Source organism: Rhyacophila brunnea, unplaced genomic scaffold (assembly GCF_057557595.1).
Source record: "Rhyacophila brunnea isolate RB1 unplaced genomic scaffold, BYU_Rbru_1.0 scaffold_17, whole genome shotgun sequence".
Classification (NCBI taxonomy): Eukaryota; Metazoa; Arthropoda; class Insecta; order Trichoptera; family Rhyacophilidae; genus Rhyacophila; species Rhyacophila brunnea.
The window spans coordinates 15,050,436-15,069,478 of record NW_028232827.1 but is presented as its reverse complement, the minus strand read 5'-3'; the positions used below and the strand labels follow the sequence as shown (position 1 = coordinate 15,069,478).

Below are 19,043 nucleotides of genomic sequence, written 5' to 3'. Positions count from 1 at the left end.
ACTGCTACCTGGTATTTTTTTTTTGTAGTTTTATAATAATAACGATCGGTACACGACTTATACAAGCAATAAACAGTAAAGTTGTAGGATTTGTTTCAGTGTAATTATCAATATATTGCAAAATATTATTCTTCTAAGTAAATGCTACTTACTTAATTTACCCTATTGCTATTTACGCTTCCCAGTATCCGGTCTCACGTGGCAATATGCATTGGGCGTGGGAATGGACCAAGGGAAATCCGCTCCGATGAAGTAAACGTTAACCCAATTAATTTATCATTTTGAAATTACAAACTTTTTATACTAACACAATTCGGAGATTTCACAATGATACACTGACTTCGCCGTCTTCTCTTTACTGTGTCATCAATAATTACCATTCCCATGCACTATGCGGTAATATGATATAATTATTATTTATTATAATTTCTCCTGAGCCTCACCATTACACAATAAATTCCACATACATAAAAAAAGGTGTAAAGATTTATAGGCACTGGATAATAATTATTATATAAAATGTAAAAATACCTCGAGGCAAACACATACTGCGATATGTTAACCGTGCACATTCAAAATTAACAATTATATTTGAGATTTTATACGCCTTTTGCCAGTATTGATTTTACACTTAGCACACTGTTGGATGACTTTACACGAGAGGTGATGGATTAATCTTAATATTATATTGAATATCTTTCACCCACATAAAACATATAAATCTAAAATATTGACAAAACAGGAAAAGGTTAATTAAGATTAATTTTGTATTGTTTCTAATTAATATTTAAACTAACAATAATACATACAAAGACCCACAGAACAGATTAGTAAAATAGAATTCCGGTAAGATATACCCCCATACACTACATTTTGATGCAGGGTTTTGAATGTGTGAGTGTCTTACGAAAATGAACCAAACATTATAGACGTGCAATAGTGTGTGTTGCAACCTTCCAACACACCAATATTGAATGAGCGTCAGTGAATAAACCGATAGCAGTTGTCATAACGAAGGGCAAGCGTATTCTCGACACGTGTTTAAGTGTATCCCAAATTCTTCCACACTCGAGATCGGTTGCCTGTTACTCCACACCCGTTAGGAATTTCAGTTTCCATTACTTCTGAGTTCCCTGCACAGACCACTACTGCCCGCGAGCTTTTTAGACAAAACATAACTTGAAAAGACTTAATTTGGAACAGCATGAGAACTTGTATTGCCATTATTTAAAAATCATAAACATTGAGGGATTTAAACCCACATCTATCGCAATCCGGGCGAGTGTTTGTCTTTTTTACTTTAGAGGCCTATCGGTAATGCGTCAGCTTATAATGTCGTGGGTCTCGGGTTCGAATCCCGTTCTGGAGATTTTGCATATTGTTTTAGGTTTTTTAGTATCAAACATGGTGAAGCGAAGTAATATCAGTACTTTAATACAATAGTATGTTTATTCAATGCATATTTTAATCACATCAAGATTGGACCAATGGCTGCTGCTAGCTACTTAAATATTTATTCTTCTAAATAAAGCAGTGGACCAACCCCGGCTGATGATGATAAAAAAATTCAATTACAGTTAGGGTATACTTTAACAAGCTTTTTGATAGAATTGTATTTGTTTTTAAATTGTATTTTAATATCAAACAATTTCTTACCAGCTTATTATTAACACTATGGAGGGCTTAGAGATTTGGAGACCCGAAATTCTGATATATTTTGAGGTCGCATATGATAAAATAAAAACCATGCCCAAACTATAACTAGGTACCTACCTAATAAAAATAGCAATGTATCTCTTCACTCAGGGTGGCACAATATACACTACCTCACGATATTAGCGGTTTATTTTTTGTGTACAATTACGTACATTATATATTATTTGAATGGTCATGTAAAAGGTTTTTTACGTCAATCGCAAGGATTTTGTTTGGCTTTGAGTATTATTTTATACGCAATTTGTATAACGCATTTTTTAAGAATTTGATATAAATTAATAATTTTGTGACTAGTTTGAACCATTTCAAGGCACCTTTTTAAATATTCTGATGAATCGATTGCGTCATATGCATCAAATAAACGCGCCGCTGTAAACTACTATGACTGTAAGAAAAATAGCTGTGCTCACTCTCTGTCAGCTGTCACGTGTACATAACATTTTCTCATCTCGAATGAGCAGCGAGCAAACGAGTTGGAGCTGATGAAAGTGAAAACGTGTTTTATATAATCTGAGACTTTTTTTGGATTCTACAATATTCGTGTCATGTATACATAATATTATGTATACATACATACATAAACGACGATTTTATATCATTTTATAATCGACACGGTGTGAAAATTCTTCGGAAAAATGGCTGACCCAAAAACACATAATGCGTATACCGATTTTATTTTAGAATTTTGGATTTTTGGAACTGAATCATTGAGAATGTTTTTCATCTGCCATTGTAATCATTTTATACACTTTTACGAACAATAATTCTAAAGAACATTATTATTTATATACAAAATGATAACATAAATTATATTAAAGTCTACATAATGTTTTTAAATCGATAGCTATTCGAGACTATTCAACAATAATACCAAGTTACTTGAAAACCGTTTTAATCTTAAACAATGAATTCACATACCAACATAGTAAAATATATACTGACCTATACAAGACTAACACATACTTCCAATGGAAACCGAAAAATATTGTAAACATATTCGTTATAATTTTATTGTTGAAAAATAGTGTCATACATTAATTTGCATCTCAGACCAGTGTGTCGAATTTACAATTTTTCAGAAAATGAATTTATAAAATTGAAACACCCAAGCTTCAATAGATATCTAACGGCTGCGAATTCTTAAATTGCATTTTCCCGAAAGGTTTTTTTAATGGACTATACAATTGTCTTTAGAATACTCATATAATTTGCAATACTTTATTTTAGCCATAAAATCAAAATAAAATTGTATCTTTAAATCCATCATCGAAATTTTTAAGCCGTATAATATATTATTAAGATATTAAAAGCCCAATATACTTTATATATTTCTGAAACTTGATAGTCATATTTGGAGCCGCGATTGAAAGTGATGCATTTATTGATCACGATACTCATAACCATGAAATAAACGAAGAATTCGAGGAACCCAACATTGTTCAAGCCACCAAAAAAAGGAGGGGCCGTAGCGAAAGGATCCGGACTGATCAGCCAAACAGCCTCTTGAGCGAAATCACCTGACCGGAGAAAAATGCTGGGAGCTGCAACGGGGAATGCACGTATTTGACTGGAGAAAGAATGGCAACAGCTTCTTGAAGAACCCAGGGTCCTCGACGAACTGCAGTACCACTGATTTATGTATACATATTATGTATATTTTAATTTGATTTACTTGAATAATATGTTATATTTAACGAGTTTTCATACCCTCTCTAATGATATTTGTATTAATAATATTGTTTTATCATCTCTGATAATGTCTATTAGAATAAACGAAACCAGTCATGATCTAAATTAAAAAATTTGAGCTAATTCCTGTTTGATATTGTTTTTTTTTAATAAAATTAACACAACTGCTAATGCACATATTTTTAAGAAAATCTGTAAATGTCAATAATAAATTAATTATTGATTTTTTTGTAAACAATATGCACATAATATTAAAAAAAACATATAAATGTAAACTACTTCAACATAACAACGTAAAGTTTCTAAATCAAACTGATATATATTATTTAATGTTACCCAATCTTTTATGTAATTAAAAAAAACTGTGAATATTTTATTACAAACCGAATAGCAGAACCGGTCATTGAATAACATTTCATTAAACTCAGCCAAAATAGATGATAAAAAAACTGTACGCATTATGCTGAAAAAATAATTACATATTAATAAAAACTTAATTGAAAACTCACCGTTAACATTTTCGAAAAACTTTCCTTTAAATTTGTCGAAACCATCCTGGTGAAAATTATTGCAAAGCTATAAATTCATTACTTTACAACAGCGCCACACTTTTCACTTTAAAAAAACTGTATCAATCAAAACACATTCATTTTAAACCATCCGGGAAAACTTTGTTTTTATCATTAATATTATTAAAAAAAAAACTATCATTCATTAATTATTGTTAATATTGTATAGTCAGTATCCACAATTATTTTGAAAATGGAATAGAGTCAACTCGCACTGTTTTACACCGTATATTATGCGTACTTGATATATTGTTAATGTTCAATAAGCCACTTTTTTTATTTCGTACTGCAGTGTTAAAGCCTTCCTCCGCAGCTAGCAAATCCTATACTGGCACGGCCAAGTCTCGAGGTATACTGAACTTGGCTGCGTCGCGACCAAAAAATTGCTTTCTATCTAAGCGCAAACGATTTGGTAGTTATACGTTTATTTTATTCGTACAAACTGTAAGTGAACGCAAACGAGGGCCGCATATAAAGTTATTTAGGTGGTTTGTGCAGACATGCAGCTGCGATGGTATGTTTTAGTTATTAACACTATCGATAAGATGCCGCTTTACTGGCTTTTAAGGTAAGGCGTAGTACCACTAGGAACATCTAATGACGAAGTAACGAAACATACTAATAATGGGAATGGGATAACTGGACGCCAGGACAATTGGACGCCGCACTGTCGTAGACACGTATGCAGAACGTAGACGAGGAATTTAAATCAGTTTCTATCTACTACCTAGTTTTAATTAATTTTACTCTTAACATAATGTTTTTTTATTGCGGATTGAAAATTACCATGCCTAAGGCATTATATAAAATAAAAAACCCTTTTTTCGTTGGAACTTAAACATATGCAAGATTAAATCATTATTTACGTGTGCATATTTAAGTTTTCACCAACTATTAAGTCATAATATAATAATTTAAATATAAATAATAATATTAAATATTTTTTTAAAGTACCTATAAGTACCTAACGTCTATTTATTTTCGAATTGCGTGGCGTCCAGTTGTCCAGGCGCCAAATTGTCCTAGACCCATAATTCTGTACTCTTTTAAACACAAGTACACACACACATATGTATATGTAATTTGAATGTAATAATGAGATAGGTATTATATGAAACAATATATTATATATTATGTAAATAGTTTACAATAGTAAACAGGACCACGACATTTTCAAAAAAATAAGGTTCCGGTTCTGGTTTCTCAAGGTTCGGAATCAAAGCATCTGTTCCCGGTTCGGGTTTCAAAATAATTATGGGCTTATTAGAAAGTTTTTAGTTTTGATACAAACACACATTGAAAGCATAATTAATTTTACATAAATTTGATCCACTGACCAGATCCAAACCCGCGACCGACATACTTAGATGCGGGCATGCTTTCCACTACGCCACTGCATTCACTTTGTTTCTTTTTTGATGAAGTAATATATTTTGTATTTAATTTAATAAATAACATTATCGTATTATAAAGAATGCCTTCTGTAAATTCAATTCTAAATCCACCTTTGTTCTCTTTGAGGCACATTTAGATCTGTAACGAAGCTTTTAGGTCAGCGCTCCACTAAAAAGCTTTTAAGGGCATAAAGTAGAGTTTCTTATTTCTTTTTCAGGAAAACCGCGCAATTTCCCGACCGGAAGTGCCTACTCACTAACAGCCTCTACAAACCCGCGTCGCTAATGGCCGGCAGAGCTTACTTAGAAACGGAAATATAGCTTTTTTTGCTTTCCCTTGAAAGGGTAAGTAGGTTTATTATTGTATAATGTTAAATGTATCCATTCGATGTGTATTCAATTGCACAGTTAATGCTATTTTTCTAATTCGGCTACGAGAATTGTATTTATTATAATGCAGGTAAGATGTGTATTAGTATATTACATTAAAAACTATTCACATAATAATAATTATTATATATTGTTTCATAGAATAACTATCCCATTGTATATATATGGATGTGTTTGTACCACAGAACAGATAATAAATAGAATACCGATAGTCTATATTCAATACGCCGCATCTTGATGCAGGGTTTTGAATGTGTGAGTGTCCTACGAAAATGAAGCACGCATTATGCAGTGCAATAGTATGTCTAATACACCAACATTAAATAAGTGTAAATGCATAAACCGAGAGCAGTTTTTAGTATTCGACGTAAAACGTATTCTTAACACGTGTGTAAGTTTAACCCGGGTTCTTCCTTACTCGAGTCGGTTACCTGCTTCGCCTTACCCGTTATGTATTTCAGTTCCCATTATTTATGAGTTCCCTGGTTTGTACTTACTTGCGTTTAATAGAGTAAAAAATTATAGACCAGTTTTATACAATTTTGTACTAATTATCCTCTACAATCCCTGTTGCTTTTCTGTTATCAAAAATAATATTTTTGAAGAATACATAACACACTCCCACTCTGAGCATTAAACACATTGAACGCATTAAGCGTATCAACAAGAATGTTGACAGGTAGCACTTCCACCTGATATTTTAATTTTTTATATATTTTTTTAACTTAATTTATTTTTGAATATTATGTTTTTTAATGTTTTTAGATAATGAAAATGATCATTAAAAATAAATGTATTAAATTAACTCACCCTCAAATAAAATATAGTAATATTCATAACACTGTGATTAAACAATAAACTTTTAAATAAATTTCGATATCAATTATTATAACGAATGCTTCATTATTATTTCTTGCATATAATCCATCGAATAAAAAATTATCTTATTAATACTATCGACAGAAGGTACTTGATGGAATTTGATTTATATTCTAATGGATTTAAGTTTTGTATTATTCTATTTGAGTCGTTTGTTGCGACCCGGGTTTCGCCTTTCGGCATATTCATGCACTATGTACACTCACCAAACGGTAAATACTCTCGCCTAGCTTTATAATAATAAATATTTCAGAACCCAGATTATAATAACTGACGAGCTTTGGCCAAGTCCCGATCGATAAAAGCTTCATTCGACTTGAACGTTTTTCTCCCATTAGTGAATTTTGGTCTGATTGTATTCACCAATTTTGATTCGTACAAATGGTACGCAAAAATTTTCTTTAAAAAATTTTAAAACAGTCGAACTCAATACCGCCAAGACAGACGGAGAATATTTACGTAAAAGTTTCGCAAGTGTTATTATTTTAATATACCTACTAACGATTTTCCGCCGGCTGAAAACCAGTTCTCTTCAAAACCTGACAGACTGCACACCCATTTTTCGAACACTTGTCACAAGGACATCATCTGATGGTGCAGGTGAATGAAAATATCTCAAATGTATTTTAAAACATAAAAAACGAGTTTTCAAAAAACCAACCTTATATGGACGATAAGAAATTAGAAAGTTAAAAGGTTCCAACTTCCAACCTAAAATAAATCGTTTATAGTCTAATCGATAAGTACGACTGACATACATTTTAAATCAGGGAGGACAAACTGCGGCCCGCCATCATTCATTGTACTTCTGATTACGAATAACTTTTTTATAATTTTTTTAAAAAATATTGATAGTGTACCGACAGAGCTACAACTTGAGATTATTTAACCGCAGTGTGACACTGATTTAAGAGAATTGCATCGTCGTGAAGAAATCTCCAAATTTTACAATTCCCTTAATTCAGACAAATTCGACCAACTTAAAGATTATGCAAGAAAAATGTTCGTTATTTTTGGATCAACCTTTATGTGAACAAACATTTTCGATCATGAACCTCAATAAAAATTCTTTACGATCAAATTTGATCGATTTCGATGCCCATTTACCTACAAGCAGTTTTGAGAATATCAACTACAAAATTAACACCTGAATTTAAAAAAATGTTAAAAAATGTACAACAGTTTCATTCTTCTCATTAATTTTTTGGTAATGTTTATTTTTCGTGATAATAAATAGTGTATATTATCTAAAAATGGTATTTTACTTGCGGCCCGCCGCTCATTTTGAATTCTTGAATTTGGCCCTCCATCCAAAAAGTTTGCCCCCCCCTGTTTTAAATGTATAACAATAAATACATCGTCATATATGAGGACTTGCAGGTACATGGTTATTGTATCGGTGTCGAGTAAATATGATATAAAATTGTGGGAATTTATATTTTATTTTAAATTCAATAAAAATGCCTCAACTTCATAATATGATAGGTCAGTGACGAAGGGTGGAGGTGGGCTGTTAACGCAGTTGCTGCTAACTATATAATGAGATTTTAATTTCCCCCTTTAAAATGCACGTTAATTACATCGATCGGCCGCCTGGCAATTACGCGCATGCGCTTCAGCGTCCAAAGTATTAAGATTCTGCATAAATAGTGAACACTAAACTTTGTCAGTCATACTTATTTGTTTTCATAGAACTAAGAATACACTATGCTGATGGTGCTGGTTAGTTTTTAAAATTCAATTAAACCCTTGCTAAATCAAACCATAATAGTTGTGAGCTATGGGCGATCCGACAAAAATAGTACCTACACACTTTTTCAGTCACACTTATTTGTTTTCGTTAAATTAAGAATCTATAGATGGTGTTCATTAGTTTTTTTTTTAATTCAATTAAACCCTGCCCAACCAAACCATAATCGACAAAAATATTCTTCTATCTAGAAAATATCTAAAATTGTGTATGGTTTAATGGCATAATTTTAGATATCTCATAGGTAAATGAATAAATATATTTTGACTATTATCTACTATGGCTTGGATTAGGCAGGGTTTAATTGAATTTAAAAACTAACAAAACTGTCTACACACTGTAATCTTAGTTCAATGGAAAGAAATATGTACGTTTGATTGACAAAGTTTAGTGCGCATTATTTAAGTATGTCAGATTTTAATATCCTACCTCCACTCTTCGCCACTATTATAGGTACTTATAGACTGGTGGCATAATCCAATATAGGTCCTCGTCAAGTGCGTTCGTTACCTTATGTTTGTAGTTGTAAGAAGGTACGATTCTCGCCTGTGAAGAAATATGTGATAAACATAAACCCATGTTGAACAATATTATGTTATTTGCATTATTTACGTCTGTATCATAATATTTTAACATACATTATTGGTAATATTTGAAGACATGCTGGGAGGTTTCTTGCGTTTAATGTCTTGCCCTTCATTAAGTTATAAACCAAAACTGCCATTAAAGTCTTGGTCTATGGCGACTTATTTTCGTATTTCTATCTTATTAATGTATTATGAGGTCCTCGCCTCATTAAGTATGGTTATGTCGTTGTTTTAGACTTGAAATGTGTCTTATTCTCGATTTAACTTCTAAAACAATATAGGTATTGTTATCGCATCAAAATCTATCTATACATCGAATTTCAAGTCTTTGGGCACACGGGAAGAATGTTGGCACCCGGGTGGCAACCACTCTTGATACGGCCCTGGAGAGAAGAACCTCTTTATGGTTTATCAAACATATCTCAAACCATTTGTTTAAGCCAATATATTCAAATTCCCACTTCACCTTCCAAACCTTTATGTACCCTGGGCCCATTTTAATTCGGTGCCAAATCGATCGCCACAAGGCTCACAACTAACAACAAATAAACTTTTTCCGACCATGTCCGATCCTAATAGGATCATTATGGGCATCCACAGACTAGAGGTTTGTATTGACAGATTATGTTTTTACGAGAAATGGATGTCAGCCACTTGCTCAACCTATTAGGTCCATACCCTGATACCCACAAATTGGAACTATGGAACTAAAACTAATACACCTAAATTACAAGGTCCCCAACGCGCGAGTGATAACCTTATCTCAACCGCAAAAGTAACCCGGAGTCCAGGAGTCCCACCATCAAATGGTTAGTGCCTGGAATATATATCTTTACCCACCCTACTCCACCCATACACAACTTATTCAAATACAGTCCATTTAAATTATCGCCACTATTGATACATTGAATAGATAGTGTTTGATTCGAATACAATTAGAATATTAATGTTTTTTTACGTTTATGCAACGTAAACATAAAAAATGCTGTATTTTATATCATGATAATGATTATCAACTGTGAACTGGATAGAGTAGAGTGACTGACGTTAAAAATAATAATTGACGACATATTTATGCAATCAATAATTAATTCGTTAAACCAGTTTTTCATGCACACGCAAATATTTTTGGCCACCAAAAATGTTTTTTCAATTCAACATTGAATAGTAAGTACCTACCTACCGACTGATTCTAAAACATCTGAAGAATGTTATTTTGACAATATATGATACTCGTACCCATGGCCCCCATAAGGGGGGGCTGACAGGACTCCAACCTGGGGGCCCGGGCTCAGGAGGGGCTCGGCGAAGCAAGTCGACCAGATAAGTGACATAAACACACATCACAAATAATTTGCTTTAATAGTAAAAAAAGTCGCCGGCGCTATTTTCCTTCAATAATATTTTTATTTAAAATTATATGGTTGTACGATACCATTTAGAATTGTGTATCAATACTCGACAACTCCATAATTCAAATGAATGTATTAAAATATACAAAAAAACACTAAATATACACATTAATTTTATCGCGTACACCATTTGGAAAACGCTACTGTAGAACGTCACACTGCCTTTATCCTTAGCGATAGGTAGTGGGGCCCGCCAAAGATCCATAGCCTAGGGGCCCGCTTCAGGATGTGGGGGCCATGCTCATACCTATAAGCACTTCGTTGTCCAATGAGATCTTACCTAACTACGTTCAATTTGAAGAGGCGGAGGCGCACGTCAATGTGTCACTATGCAATGTGTCAAACATATAATATGAATCGAAGGACAAACTTTATTTCTATGCTTTAATTCATTCAGCAGTCCATGATCACATGGTTAACTACTGATTGAAAATGCTTAAATTGAGCCCAAAATAAATATTACCACGTATCTTCTAAAAGTCAAATTTTAATTGTATGTTATTCAAAAAAAGTCGACGAATCTTTTTATTCAAATATTTGCATCTAATATCATAAAATGTTCAGTACCTACGAGTAGGATTAAGCAGTGCATTAGCCCCCAAGCAGTGCATTAGCTGCCTGCCTCTGGGGCCTGAGAAATATTACTGAATATTGGAATATGATGTACAAGTTTGACCATTCAATGTTTAATATGCTGTTATTTTATATCTTCTTATTTTCCATAGATGACGTAAGAGAAGAAATATTATCGTTGTTCAATAATTTGCTTTAATAAAATTGTTAAATATTTCCAGGCAATATCTATAGGTATCACGTAACAAGAAATCCGTTGGTTATTTAGGTAGGTACTTATATATTACGAATAATTCAATTAAATCTATTTATTTCATTACCTCTTGATAAACAAAAAAACAAGGATGTATTACTATTTTGATATTTTAATATCTTATTATTGCCTTGGGTGGGTCTAAAACCACAAACATTATTTTGGTGCGGTTTGTGATGATTACTCTTTTGCGAACAGTCAGTGGTGCAATACTGCTTAGAAAGCGAAAGGTTACGGATTCGACTGCCATTTGTAACAGTAAAAGCGATAGGAATTCAGATAATCGCAATCAGAAATATTATTACTCCGATAAATTCGATTATAGAGATAACCACTCACCTGTGGTGTAATACTCATGAAAACATCACCGGTTAGCCATTAACCATTCGAATGTGTAACTAACTACTCATTTAATATTACAGTGTTTGTAGCTAACGTTTAAATATAAATAGAAATTTGTTTATAAACAGATAGAATAACAGCTCAATGTATAATACTTAAAATTTTAAGAAAAAGCTGACTGTGTAGAAAAGACCGGAATACGATGGTAAGCAGCAATGTCTCATGGGTAGACAGATCATGCGTTGCATGGGGTGGCGAATGGGGGAACTAATACAATTATTATTATTTTTTTTGAGAGAAGTGGCGGTTTTCCATGAAACAGGCGGTTAATTAGAAAGTATCTTAGTTTAAAAATAGTCGATAGTAAAATAAATCAAAAATTCTGACTACATAACTATTATCGTATTGTAATTATCCATTGCAATACATACTGTTATGATGGTTTATCACACGTGTAGAATTTTCACATGGATACCTTCAAAGTTTTTAGCGCCACAGACCTCCGCGTATGTACTAAATCCACCACTGTTTGAGAGTAGGTTTCGTGGAAATGCTCAAATTTTCAGAAGATTATTTAATTTAAGATTTGTGGTGTACTTATATATTGTATGTTCAAGATATCCGAAAATAAATGATAAAACAGGTAGGTACCTTAAAATCTCGCAGACAATTTGAAATTAAGAATGGAAGGGGACGGCATTTTAAGTATGCTTAAGGGCAGCACTTTGCCAAGGTACCTACATCACTGATGGTAAGGTTTAAAAACTGCAGAATATTAGTGAAGAGTAGGCAGCAGTGGAGATCATTTTTTGTGGAGTAGGCCGAGAAAGAAGAAGCAGAATAACTATAATTATTTTGTATACATATTATGTTATTTTTTATAGTAGCTACATATCAGGACCACCCCGAGGGATGCAGCCACCCGAAATCACCAAACAGCGACCCGATTAAAATAAACACGCATATTTTTAACGCGAATAAATATTATATTATTTTAGTGTAAAGCACTAATACTGCATCTGAAATTGAGGCCCTAGGTGGCTTCCATCTGGGTGCCAGCCCAAAATTGCCGCTCCCCAAATACTCGTATATAAGTGGAAACGAAATGTTGAAATAATAATTATCTGTTTGTCATCAAAACATATAACAAACATTTTACATATTTTACGTACCTACTTATTAAAATATAATACCTATAGCATTCTGAATTATAATATAAATGTCACTGTCTTAAACCGATGAATATAACATATCAATTAATGATACATATCTATCACACTGTATAAAAAATATATATTTGTTGTTTAATTTAATAAAACGCATTTTTTTGTAGTACTTATTCCACTTTTAATCAATAAATTAGAACCGGTTGAAAATGTCCCTCTTAGGCGGACGAACCCGGTCCTAATTTATTAATTAAAAGTGGAATAAGTACTACAAAAAAAAATGCGTTTTATTAAATTAAACAACAACACAATGCAGTTCCACCATGAATTGACAGTTAACAAAATAAAAGAAATATATATTTATTGGTATGGAAGAGAAGAGAAGGAATTTTTTTCGGACGTTTGCCGCCCCCTGAATCCTGCCGCCCTGGTATTTCACACACCTAATACCCCCGCTTGGCGCGCCCCTACTGAGCAGTACATAAATGTTATATTATGTAAAGTAGCCGTATTGATTGTTACGTACCTATTGCAGTGACATGAAGATAAAATAATAACTGAAACCATTTTTTCGTGTTTACTATGAATGGCTGTGAGGTTATCTTTGTAACTGAGAGCAGTCATCAAAATTTTAATGAAAAAACAATATTTTAACCACCTCACGCATTGCACATTTTGCACATAATAACTAATACGACAATTGTTATTAAAATCTATTGCACCGGCTGCACCTCACTCTCTAAATTACCTATTTTGTCATATCTTCACTAATAAATATCAGAAAATTATTCCGTTAACCTTATATCCAAGTGGTTATAATAGTCTGAACAACAACTTGGCGTTTATGCTGTAGTCTTGAACTATATCATGATCTTGATTCAAAATGCAAGTGAAAGGATTTAAACAACACTTTCAATACGACCGTATGTTTTATGCAAGGTGCATTTTTGTGATCATTCCATTAGCAATAGGTTGGGCCGAACCAAAACTAGATGAAGGTTCTCTTCCAATTTTCTCAGCTCTTAACTTATATTTTCACGGATTTCCACCGAATGCAGTCAACTTCAAACGACTGGCAGATTCCTCAGAGTTATTGTAACAAAACAAATCGAATATATTTTGGCAGGGACACACGGTTTAATAAAAAGAATAATTATTCTTTCTTCTCAGATACTATACAATAGTACCTATACCAACATGTTTGACATGAACGCCTAGATGTTTTTTAATACGCAACACTTGTGACATCAAATTCTTGGCGTAAAAGAATGCAGAAATCGACCTTCGATTTTCAGTAGGTAATTATTATTCCGCTTAAAATGTCAAAATATTCACTTCTACGACTATTAGTAGGTAAAGCAGTTTCGTCATTCGGTGTGAATCAACACTGGAAATCAAAATTGATTTTAATTTATCGCTATTGTGACCAATACTGTACCTCAAATCAACAGTGGTCCGAAAACTGTTTTTCAATGCAAATACTAAAATAATGCCTAATAAATTATTTAACAATTTCACTTATTATTGATTGAAAAGTCAATAAGTGCCCGTTGGAGGGATTTATCCGATGTCTAGGTTACATAACTATTACCTATCCATTGATGATTCGTTCTTGTCGCTGTATTATTTTGCATGCCAATTATTTCAATTCATAATGATAACAAATGAAAACTCCCATAGATTAGGCATTATAAAAAATATCTTAGAAAATAGCCTTCGTTTCTGATTTGCGGGTATAATTATTTTACGGGGACTGACTAGGTATACCTATATCTACCTACCTAATTGTTGTCGTTTGACATTTGTGTCATCGTATAGATAGGTATTGTAATGTCATTGGATAGAATAGAGGTAGGTAACGGATAAAACTATTTTACATTATTAATGCTATTTATTAAATAATGCATTAATATAAGTATCTATCTTAAATATTAAGCACCCGGGATGGCGCGTATGTCATGGGTCTCATGTTGAAATCCCGGGTCTGGCAAAAATCCAGATAAGTACCTGGTGGTGCTTTGTGGACTGTATAATTTTGAGGATGATGTGGAGTCCAGATCTAAGGGTGGGGACGATTTAACTGAATGCCAGACACTGACCTTTTTGATGATTTTGATGATGGCTCCGTGATCTGGTTCACTGTCACTCGCACGGTATTGTTTGTTTTGGGTCACCCTGTTCGCGGCACTTGGGACACAGTTTTTATAGATGATAATGATATTGATGAATGGTAATGATTTGTATGATTGAAGAGGATGCGACGTTCACTCAAGCCATAACAGGCTTGCCACTAATGTCTTACAGATATGTTTTGAGTTAGCTTTGGCGGTGCGACAACACACACCGGTTGTTCTCTCGAGCTGATCTAATGGATCTAATATGTTGAACAAGTGACTAATAGCCATCTCTCGTTAAAAAAATGTTACGAAACCCCTTCGTGAGACGGTCAATATCTACAGCGCATTTTACAGCCAATTAATATATTATTATATACGTAGATATTATAGTGCATTTATCTCAAGAATGTGCACGTACTGATAAAGCCACGTAGACGCGCGGAAACACTTTCAAACGAGAAACTGTTCTACGTACGCATTCGGCGAGATGAGTCGTAGAACACGCCTTCATAACATTAATAAAATATATTTAGAACTGGGTGAAAAACGGTCGAGTTCTGGCCTCAATGAAGTATGCTGATGCCAATAAGCCTACTTCTATAAAATGTTGAGTTGCTACCCATTCACGAACCGATAAATCCTATCTCTGGCCTCCCCGCGGCGTCACCCGGGCAATGTGGCAAGACAATGCAGTCAATCCATAGCTGACAGAGAAGGGTGAAAGGTGAATCTCTGGCGCCTAAAAACGAGAGACCTTTGGCTATGGAATGGAAGCCCAGAGAGAAAACCGCACACCAGCCCGTCTGGACAGCGTGGTGTGCTATGTCCGAAAACCCCCGATGAAAACCAACAACAATAAATCTCGGCCCTTATTCTCCCGAGGCCAACCTGACACTGATCACGGCAGCAATCAGCAAAGGAAGGCAGAGGGTGCTAACAATCCCCGGAGCAACGGTAACGGCTACCTACCGATGACCATAGCCACGTATAACGCCAGAACACTATCCAGCAACGCCAAACTTGAAGAACTTCAGCAAGAACTCAGCGGAATCCACTGGGACGTCGTCGGCCTCAGCGAAGTCCGACGTAAAGATGAAGCTATCATCAACTTACACAGCGGACATGTGCTCTGCTATAAAGGAACTACAAGTGGACGCACTAGCGGTGTCGGATTTATTATCCATAAAGCATGGAAAGACCGCATAGTGGAATTCGACTGTTTATCTGATAGGGTGGCAAGTCTGATCATCCAAATCAATAGCAGATACCAACTTCGTCTAATACAAGTGTATGCTCCTACACAAGGCTACCCCGATGAAGATGTAGAGGACCTTTACGAAGACATAGATAAATTTAAAAAAAAACAACCGTAATTGCCACTATAACATCATAATGGGTGACTTTAATGCGCGGATTGGCTTCTACCATCGCGACGATATAGCGATATAGGATACGGCCAGAGGGACACAAGGGGCGACATGCTGGTCGAGTTTGCCGAGAGAAATAACCTGCATGTCATGAACTCCTTCTTCAAAAAGAAGCCTCCTCGCAAATGGACGCGGAGGAGCCCAGCAGGAGGAACCAGTGAAATTGATTACATTCTCACCAACAAAAAGGATATTTTTCAAGACTGCACCGTACTCAACAGATTCAATACAGGCAGTGACCATCGCATGGTGAGATGCAAGATAAGATTTAACACTGATCTCGAAAGATCCTAACTGCTGAAGAAGCCCAAGGTATTATACACTTGAGAAGTAAAGCCGAATTTCAGACTGAACTGACAAATAGACTGAAAATGATCCTATCTCCCTCTCAAATGCATAAAGCATAACGCGCATAAAACTAAAATCTGCAGAACAACCAGACAAAGTCGCATCAGAGCCCGCACCCCCAAAAAAGCTTTCAACCGATACGTTAAATCTAATGAAACAGCGAAGGGAAACAAAGAGTCATATTCAAGTATCAAACGATCCCGAATACTATACTCTTTGCAAAACTCTCCGTAAAAACGTACGTGAAGACCTCCGTAGATTTAATATGACGATGATACAGGCTACTGTGGAAGCAGGGAGAAGTCTGAACAAAAACAAACAACGGTTGGGGATAGGGAGAAGGAAAATCACAGCACTAAAAGCGGAGGGTGGCACTACTGTTTTGCGAAACTGGGATAGTTTATTGAACAGAGAGGTGGAATTCTACAGTTCGCTCTATAATGACGAAAATGGAAAAAATGCACATTCACAAGCTGCCTGCGCGAAGAAAATGTCCCAGAGGCGTGGAAAAGTGCCTCGATCATCATCCTCCATAAAAAGGGAGATCAGGAAGACTTGAAAAATTATCGGCCAATCAGCTTATTGCCAATTCTTTACAAAGTCTTTCCTTCTTAGTACTCTCCAACCGCCTAGAAACTGCTCTAGATGAGAATCAACCGAGAGAGCAAGCTGGGTTCAGAAGAGGCTATAGCACGATGGACCACATCCAAGTCGTCAAAGAAGTTATAGAACGGTATCAAGAATACAGACTGCCACTATACCTTGGTTTCATTGATTATGAGAAGGCATTTGATTCAATAAAAAAATCTTCTATTATATACGCCCTTAGCAACCAAGGAGTTTCCAGACGCTACATAAACATATTGAACAGTATATACAGTGATGCCACAGCATGCGTGAAACTACACAAAGAGTCATGTAAATTCCCTATTAAAAAAGGTGTCCGGCAAGGTGATACCATTTCACCTAAACTATTCACCGCTACTCTTGAGGAAATATTTAGGAAACTTGATCGGGAGGAAAAAGGTGTTCCAATTAATGGGGAGCACCTCAGTCACCTGCGCTTTGCAGATGATATAGTTATACTTTCACAAGACCCGAAAGACCTCCAAGGTAGAATGCAAGAACTCGCGGATGTCGGTCAAACGGTCGGCCTAAAGATAAACGTCTCAAAGACAAAAGTGATGAGTAACTGTTTTTCGGACCCTGCGATTATCTGTATTAATGGCACCCAACTCGAGCAAGTCAGCAGCTACGTCTATCTCGGACAGCAGGTGTCCATAGACGGATGCATGCACGATGAAATTGCTCGAAGAACAAAACTGGGATGGAGTGCTTTCGGAGGTCTGAATAGTATCTTCAAAAGTGAACCACCATTGTGTCTTAAGCGTAGGGTGTTCGACCAATGTGTGCTACCCGTGCTCACGTATGGCTGCGAGACGTGGACCATCAACACGAGAGATGTCCAAAGGCTAAGAGTCCCACAGCGAGACATGGAGAGGTGTATGTTGGGCATCACGCGAAAGGACCGTAAGAGAAACGAATCGGTTAGGAAGCAGACAGGAGTACGCGATGTAATAGACGTTGCCAAACAGCTGAAATGGAGATGGGCAGGGCACATTGCTCGCCGAAAGGACGGCCGCTGGACAAATGCCGTCATCCATTGGTACCCAAGGGGCACAAAACGGCCACAGGGTCGCCCTAAAAGCCGCTGGATTGACGAACTGGTAAAGTTCGGCGGAAATACGTGGCAGCGAACGACACAGGATCGAGAGAATTGGAAGAAGCTTGGGGAGGCCTTCATCCAGCAGTGGATTGACCCCGGCTGATGATGATGATTTAGAACTAGGTACCTACCTCATTTCCGATAAATTATGAAACAATAACTATATTTAAGCTTTCTACCCTTTACCTTCATATTTTTTGAGAAATTCTGCTCTTATCAATATAATAAATAATTGATCAAGGTCCTACACACCTATGAATTAATTAGTTATGAATAATCTTAATCGGTGGAATCCGCCTCTGGCCAATCGTCCGAATATTATAATATATTACTCTTATCTGCATAACAAATCAATTTATTTTTATTCAATGAATAAGATAGGTAGGTACTTCCACCCAAATTTTCATTCTCGATTCATTAATTTCCCAGAGGAATCATTTCCGTGGCACAGTAGAACAGAGGTACGTACAATTTTACTGCCTAACATTATAAAGACAGACAGGACCAATTATTAAATTTGTAGGTTGTATTACATATTATAGGTATTGTTTCAATCTGGTTTTCGCCGCAGAAGCAGGGCTCGAGATTAACCGGAGTACACCAAGCGCAACTCCTGTTCATGGAATCCCCGAGATTATCGCTTCGTCTCATGGAAAATTTACTATGACGGTCTGAACTAGGTAGGTAGAACATATTATAACAAAA

General features: G+C 35.2%; 1 protein-coding gene across 2 annotated transcripts in view; it reads right to left on the bottom strand.

The window, feature by feature from the left end:
• Cht6 (Chitinase 6) overlaps positions 1-4,330 on the bottom strand; it is a 214,110-nt gene extending 209,780 nt beyond the window's left edge. For both annotated transcript variants that reach the window (XM_085944772.1, XM_085944770.1), the window contains exon 1: positions 3,915-4,330. In XM_085944772.1, coding sequence (XP_085800898.1) covers positions 3,915-3,959 — 45 coding nt within the window. In that variant the 5' untranslated portion in view covers positions 3,960-4,330. The remainder of the gene's footprint in view (positions 1-3,914) is intronic.
• Between the last annotated feature and the right edge of the window lie 14,713 nt (positions 4,331-19,043).